We start from the raw sequence: 8,187 nt of genomic DNA, 5'->3' as shown, positions 1-8,187 counted from the left end.
TTTACTGGATATCTATCTATCTATCTATCTATTTATCTATCTATCTATCTATCTGTCTATCTCTCTATCTCTCTATCTCTATCTCTATCTCTGTGTATCTCTCTCTCTATATATATATATACATATCTAAATGGCGAAATGGCTGGGGGGAAATGGGCAATATATTGTTATTTAATATTGTTATTTTATTATGAGTATTAATACGTTATGATGATTAATTATATCATATGATTATAATATTTGATTAAGATATATGATCTTATAATAATCATGGGGCATGTATAATCATTATCGAATAAGCAAATAATAATACAATGAGTCATACATTTTTTCGGTGGCGGGTGTTATACAGAAATGTGGGACCCTGTACAGTCTGGTGAAAGTGGCCGCTGTGTGTGTGTGTTTGCGACGTGCGTGTGTCACACACCTACCAACGGAGACGTTGTGTATTGAAGTAATGTTTCGGTGTTGGTGGCGGGTGTTATAGGGGAATGTGTGACCCTGTAGAATCAGGTCAAAATGGCGGTGTGTTTTTGTGAGGCGCGTGTGTGCGCGCGCGTACACACACACACACACACACACACACACACACACACACAGACACACACACAAAGGAATGTGTGTGGAAATGGCGGCTGTTTTTGTGTGTTTGCACAACAGTGCATGTGGACACAGGAATGGTGAGTTGGACGAATGATCAGAACACGCATAGTGCTGCACACACACACACACACACACACACACACACACACACACACACACACACACACACACACACACACACAGAGACACACACGCACGTTGAAGTTATTTGCGTGTGCGCGCGCACACACACGCACACACACCTACCAACGGAGGCGTCGTGTATTGTAGTGATGTTTCGGTTTGGGTGGAGGGTGTTATGGAAATGTGTGACCCTGTACAATCTGGTGAAAGTGGCGGCCGTGTGTTTTTGCGATGCGTGTGTGTGCGCGCGTACACACACACACACACACACACACACACACACACGCACACACACACACACAGGAATGTGTGTGGAGATGGGCTCTGTTTGTGTGTGTTTGTGACAACAGTGCGTGTGGACACACGAATGGTGAGGTGGAGGCGTCTTTTAATAATGAGAGCGCGCGCACACACACACACACACACACACACACACACACACACACACACACACACACACACACACACACACACACACGTTGAAGTAATGTCTTAGCAAGTGAAAGAAATAACAAAGTAATTACCTGTTGTTGCTGCTGCGCGAGCCACACGAAGTCGCGTAGCGTTGCATGTGCGTTGGGCCAGGTTGTTTTTTTTTGGTCCCATGGCTGCGTGCACAGTTTGGTGTGGTAAAGTTTTGTGTAGACGCGCAAGGCGTTCGTCGCTGCGACTGACTGATGGCTCCAGCCATAGATAGATGTAAACACTACAGCAAGCTCTCTGCGATGCCATTGTCTGGAAACTGCTCTTAGCGTGACAGGACCAATGAGAGTGAGCGCTTTCGTTGTTGCTAAGATACGGTGCATGGCACACGGCGTCTCTACCCCATAGCTTGTAGATCTCTCACACATGATTGGCGTAGGCTGCGTTGCCAGGTCTGACTTTGTGTCTAAGCAATGGTCGGCTTGTTTTTGCGCGCCTTTGGGCTCGTTCGCATAGTGCGCACGGCAGCGCTTGTTTAGCGTACGTCAGCGCGACGTGGCAACGGACGTGGCAACGTGAAAGGTGATTGGCTGGTGAAAAGAAAGACCCGGACGTGAATTTTGTGTTGGCGAAGTGATTTGCATAAGTATTGGAGCATAATGCGTTTGATATTAATTGTACATCCTGCAAGTACAGTGATGGGATGCGAAGCAGCTGGTTTGACAGGCAGAATATTGAGGAATTTTGGGGGAAAATGTGGAGTTAGTTGGGCCATGTGTCTGCTTGGCCATTGAGGCGATACACTCGTGTACACTCCATGACTGTGGCCGTCAATTATGGTAGCAAGATTGTGAGATGAACACGTTCAAGACGGTAAGAAAACTGTATGCTTCCAAACTGTCTGACACTGACTGGTACTGACTGACTCTCAGTCCCACCGATGACAGCAGCTGAGTCTAATCATCAAAATGTCACAGTGACACAATACACACCTGTCCTTACTCAACCTTAATTATCAAAGGCCTTAATTAACAAAGGTACTCTGTGATGTTCTCTTAAAGCAAAAGTCCTCTTATGTCAATACTTGTATATACATATACCATGAATTAAACATATGAATTTAGCAATTATTTATCTTCTTCAAATATTTAGGTTTTACCATTTGTACTCAACACACATTAATTATGAAATATCAATATGAACTGTTATCTGTGGTTTGGCTTCCACAAAGGCCATGGTTGCTTATTAACGCATGATCAAATTAATGGCTTTTATAGTCAGTGGAATCAGACAAACTCTTTGATTTTGCGTTGCACCTATGCCTAAAAACACTGAATAAAGAAGATAAACAATACAACATCATGACCAGCAGTAGGCCTATAAGAGGTGAACACAATGCCATTTAGTAGGGGGTGCTAAGTGAAAAATCGTTACGCGGCGGATAAAAGCATGAAATTTGATACAGATGTCCCTTGGGTCATCCTAAAACATCCTAGAAGGGGTGCCCAAAAAAATCTTCAACAGGAAGTGAGTTATGGACAAAATCCAAAATGGCCACCTAAACTGTTGACCGTTGACTCAAAAGACACCAAAAGAATCTCCAAAAAGCATAACATTTGGCACACATGTCCCTTGGGTCATCCTAAGACATCCTAGAAGGGGTGCCCAAAAAAATCTGAAACAGGAAGTGAGTTATTGACCAAATTGAAAATGGCCGCCTACTGTTGTCAATTGACTCAAAAGACAACTAAAGAATCTCCAAAAAGCATAAAATTTGGCACACATGTCCCTTAGGTCATCCTAAGACATCCTAGAAGGGGTGCCCAAAAAAGTCTTCAACAGGAAGTGAGTTATTGACAAAATTGAAAATGGCCGCCTACAGTGTTGGCGATTGGCTCAAAAAGCCTATAGAATCTCCAAAAAGCATACAATTTGGCACATATGTCCCTTGGGTCATCCTAACACATCCTAGAAGGGGTGCTCAAAATAATCTGAAACAGGAAGTGAGTTATTGACTAAATTGAAAATGGCCACCTACAGTGTGAAAGATGATGCAAGATACCTAAAGAATCTCATAAAAGCATGAAATGTGGTACAAATGTCCCTTGGGTGATCTGAACGCATCCTACAAGGGCTGCCCAAAGAGGTTTTAAACAAGAAGTGACCGCCTAAAGCAGTTGACACAAAAGAAAACATAAAGGGACGTCATAAAAGTGTACCATTCGGTACGTACATTGAGTGCTTCTTAATATATCCTAGAAGGGGTTATTTATTTGTTTGTTTGCTTGTTTATTAAACTTTTTAGGAAGAGACCATGTTGAAGAAATTCTAAATTGCTGTTTAAACAGTTGACCACGGCAGTCTGCATATTATGCAGACTCAATACGACAGGTTATGCAGTGCATAACCTGCCGTATTTTGTAGTCTACCTTCTGTTTTCATTTCTACATCATCTTATTTATTTTACTTTCTGCATTATTATTATTTTTTTACTCTTTGAATCTTCTTTATTTATCTAACTCTCTGCATATTCTTATTTATTTTACTTTCTGCATTATTATTATTTTTTTACTCTTTGAATCTTCTTTATTTATCTAACTCTCTGCATATTCTTATTTATTTTACTATGCATCTTATCTTACTCTGCATATTCTTATTTTACTCTCTGCATCTTATTTATTTTGCACTCTACATCTTCTTGCTGGTTTTACACTCTATCTTCTCATGTATTTTCTTCTTGATCATTACTGTTTTTTTGTGATTAGTGTTTAGTACCTACATGTATTCATGTGTGCCATTTCGCAAATACCAGCACATTGGCATAATGCTCTGCAAGGTAACCCAGCATCCCGGCATCTACACTTTCTCGAACAGAAGGGCTCAGCTTTGCAGCCACACTTGAGTTCTCTACAAACTTTGGCAGCCTCTGGCAAGAGTGTCCATAAAGGTGTCCACGAAGCAGCGACTTTAATCCATCCATATTTGTCAGGAGATGGTAGAGATTGCATAGCTTTCAGGCTTCTGGACCAAATGCCAGATTGGCAAAGCAGTGCAGCCCGTGGGGGAGGAGTGTTTTCCATTGAGAGACTATTAAAACTTTTTTTTTGGCACCCCTTAAGATGCATTCAGATCACCCAAGGGACATTTGTACCAAATGTCATGCTTTTATGAGATTATTTTTTATGAGTGTCTTTTGCATCATCTGTCAACACTGTACACGGCCATTTTCAATTTCAACTCACTTCCTGTTTCAGATCATTTCAGGCACCCCTTCTAGGATGTCTTAGGATGACCCAAGGGACATGTATGCCAAATTGTATGCTTTTATGAGATTCTTTAGTTGTCTGTTGAGTCAATCGACAACACTGTAGGCGGTCATTTTCAATTTTGTCAATAGCTCACTTCCTGTTTAAGATTTTTTTGGGCACCCCTTCTGGGATGTCTTGGGATGACCCAAGGGACATGTATGCCAAATTGTATGCTTTTATGAGATTCTTTAGTTGTCTTTTGAGTCAATCGACAACACTAGGCGGCCAGTTTCAATTTCGTCAATAACTCACTTCCTGTTTAAGATTTTTTTGGGCACCCCTTCTAGGATGTTTTAGGATGACCCAAGGGACATCTGTATCAAATTTCATGCTTTTATCCGCCGCGTAACGATTTGGCCATTTTTTGTGGTTAGCACCCCCTACTAATTCTGTCGGGTCCACTTTGTTGCATTTATACACTCTCAGAGTTAAATGAACACTTTTTTCCAGGATTTTACTGTGTATAGAGAAACCACATGTCCGTGTCTCTCCCCTGAAGTGACTATTAAAACAGGCCCTACAATATGATCTCTGTCATGTCTCTGCGTGATAACTTAACATTTTACAGCAACACAGGGAGTGTAATGGAACTCTTATTTAGCTAGGAAAAGGCATAATCTTTACAATATCATTATTATTATTATTATTTTACACAGTACTGCCACTGTACTGCCTCACTACTACCCAGGGGGTTTGTGTCTGCATGATTGTAGCCCAGCTACCAGCCATTACTTACATTATTAGAATATCAAGATGAACCGTATCCTCATTTTGTCCTTATAAGAGAAGGGAGAAGAGGATTCATACATAGAATATCAACATACTTGTCATGAGGAGACCATCACCCTGAATGCTCTCTTGATTAGTGGTTTGACAGACCTTGTCCATTACTACCACCTAGTGGTCAGTGTGGTTGACTGAGAGGTGAGAAGCTGCATTTAGGATTTACCCAGCATCCCTATTCTGGGGGGCGAACATTCAGCTAAAACAGCAGATCTACAAGCACACAACACATCGCGTTGTGAGCTTGTAGATCTGCTATTTTTGGCAAAGATAAAAAAGTAGTGGGCCTTGTAGACCCCTGGGAGACTCCGGTCAACTAAGTATATAGGGTTTTTAAGTTGTCAATGTGCTCTAATCTGTACACAGTCCACCCTGCATCCATACTTGTGTGTCATGTCATTAACTGTCATGTGTCAGGTCATTAACTGTCAGTTTGGCACAATGCTGACAGGTACAGAATGTCATAGTCTTGTGTAGCCAGAGGATCTGAGATCTCTGATTGAGACTTTCAAACCAACTGGGTGACAATGCAGCAGACAACAGTAACATTAATACAGCTGACCCTTTTCCCTTGTAGAAATAACTGGTGGGCTCTCATTGGAATACCAGTAGCTGTTAAATTATAAATGTTTTAATAAAAACAAAATCAATCGAGCAGATTAAGGGATAGATATTTGTTTTATTATTTCAAATACCTCTTTATAATTAACAGTTTTCTTTGGGCATTGAGAATACAGTGTTATGTTAAGTTGTAAATAAAACTTGTTCACAAGCGTGACAAAAATGATTGTCAAACATACAGTAATTCTTATGAACCAGACCAGAAACATCAGAACCAGAGCAATATTTAAAGAGGGTGGCAAAAAAAAGCAGAATAAACCCTATTTCAAAAATAGCAAAAATAACTGATCTGCAAGCTCATTGTGAGCTTATGATCTGCTAAGAAAAAAATAAACTTGATATTCTTTTTTAAATATTCAACTATAATAACATGCCCAAAATAACGATGGCAGTTTGAAAGTGGCCAATTAATGTGGGTGCATTTCGCCTTTCCGACATGTCGCCTTTCCGACGTTAACGTTACGAACCCTATACCTAACCCTAACCCTAACCCTAACCGCACGCGGAAGCCACTAGTCGGAGTGGCGAGATGTCGGAATGGAGAGCACCCCCCAATTAATGTATGGTTGCAGACAGGAAAACACGTGTCTATAACATGTGTGAACAATGATGGACGGGCGTGGATTGAGATGCACTCAATGCCGATCTGATTCATCCGCAAAAGGAAAAAGCTTCAGTGGTGGAGAAAATATGCATAAATGAATTGATTTGGAGGTTAAATGCAAACAATAGGGGATGGCAATTGCCATCCCTGGGACCCCACATGACATACCTGATAAAAAAAAGGTCCCTTTTAGAGTGAGGGCATTATCCTTAGGCCTGTGAGGACAATAAACTGATAACTAAAAACACAACTCATAGATATTACCCATGTTCACTGGTATGAAAACAAAAGCTACAACACAACTCAACTGAACTCCAAGGCTGAAATATACAATATAGTGCAGTGTCAAATTACAGAAATGGGCTGTCTCCCTCATTTTGGCCAGTTTACACTGTCAACTCAACACATGAGTTTAAAAAACACAATGTAGCCTAAGGACTGAAACAAAACATAACATAAAAAACATCACAACATAAATAATAATACAATAACCACAATGGTAATTTGTGGGCCAAAAGCAGATGAAAATATTCTACAAACAAGTTAGTACTAATCGCTCAAGGTCACATTTAAGAAAAGTACAATTGCAATTGCTTAAATAATTTGGTATTTCCAGAAACCAAATAATGATGTCAAGTAGAAAAAATAAATAAGATATAACTGAAAAATAATTCCTTCAAAGGTCTTCCAATTAATCCGTTTTATTCCCACAGCAGTGTTTTCCTCATTTCCCAGAGCATTTATGCTGAAAGGTTTTCCGTTGATGAACTTTGGTCTTCAACACTGCGCTCATTAGTGGAAAATGTTTTATGTAGTGGGTAAAGGTGCTAAAATAGACCTTGTAATTCATGTCTTGGCATCTTAAGAGATGGTTTGAAACTTTGTTCTTCACATACTGTAAGAGCCATCTTAACAAAGATGTTCCTTGGCTCTCAAAAGTGTCTTTTGTTTTGGTCCCAAGAGATTGACTTCAATTGCTGGTGAAGGGATTCACTCCTGCTGTAAAAGGTGTTGACACATATGCGAGGCAAATGTCTAGTTGGAGCAGGTGTTGATATTCTTGCCGTCGGCTGCATCCTCCACCAGAGCCAGGTGGTAGTCAGAGGAGAGAGTGAAGTGAGACACACAGCCCACCATTCCTCCCATGTACTGTCTGTTGGTGTGCAAGGCAATCTCCTTCATGCCACCTTCAGAGAAATAACAATAATATTTTATTTAATACATTATTTTTTATCTCTTTATCTTATCTATCTTTATTAACAAAATCTTTCAAATGTTTAAAATATAGTGGAAATAACCACCTAGAACATCACAATGCATTGCGATAAACTGGGTTTTTTCATATTACTAAGTATAAAATAGGGCATTTGTTTATTTAAAAAAAAAGAAATATGAGGTTTCTGCCCAAAGACAACAACGATATTCTGTGTACAGTAAGTATGATGGGTGAACAAAAGCATAAGCTTCACATACCAACATATAATGGCCCATTGATGTTGAGTTGCCTCATTTTGCCAGGTGACCTGCCTGTCTTTGCTCCGTAGTCGTCCACTGTCAGCTTGCCTGACTGTCCGTCCCTGGAGAGATGAGGCATAGCAAGAACTGATTGAAACATCAGTATTAATCCATACCTGATCTTGATACCACCCGGTCATTAATTTTTATCTTCGGTGGAGATATGTTGTACCACTGCTTCTGGTCAAACAGAATTAAATACAGGCA

At 40.3% G+C, this 8,187-nt stretch overlaps 1 protein-coding gene across 1 annotated transcript in view; it reads right to left on the bottom strand.

Annotated features, from left to right (window-relative positions):
• Positions 1–6,418: 6,418 nt before the first annotated feature.
• Positions 6,419–8,187, bottom strand: part of egflam (EGF-like, fibronectin type III and laminin G domains) — a 39,533-nt gene continuing 37,764 nt past the window's right edge. Inside the window, exons 24-25 of the mRNA XM_084054290.1 lie at positions 7,939–8,042; positions 6,419–7,652 (exon numbers count right to left, since the gene is read on the bottom strand). Of these exons, the coding sequence (XP_083910416.1) occupies positions 7,501–7,652; positions 7,939–8,042 (256 nt within the window). The 3' untranslated portion in view covers positions 6,419–7,500. The remainder of the gene's footprint in view (positions 7,653–7,938; positions 8,043–8,187) is intronic.

The sequence above is a fragment of the Gymnoscopelus microlampas genome (genome assembly GCF_963454915.1).
Source record: "Gymnoscopelus microlampas genome assembly, chromosome: 4".
NCBI lineage: Eukaryota > Metazoa > Chordata > Actinopteri > Myctophiformes > Myctophidae > Gymnoscopelus > Gymnoscopelus microlampas.
Note: the sequence above shows the minus strand (reverse complement) of the source record. Positions and strands in the feature narration are given on the sequence as shown.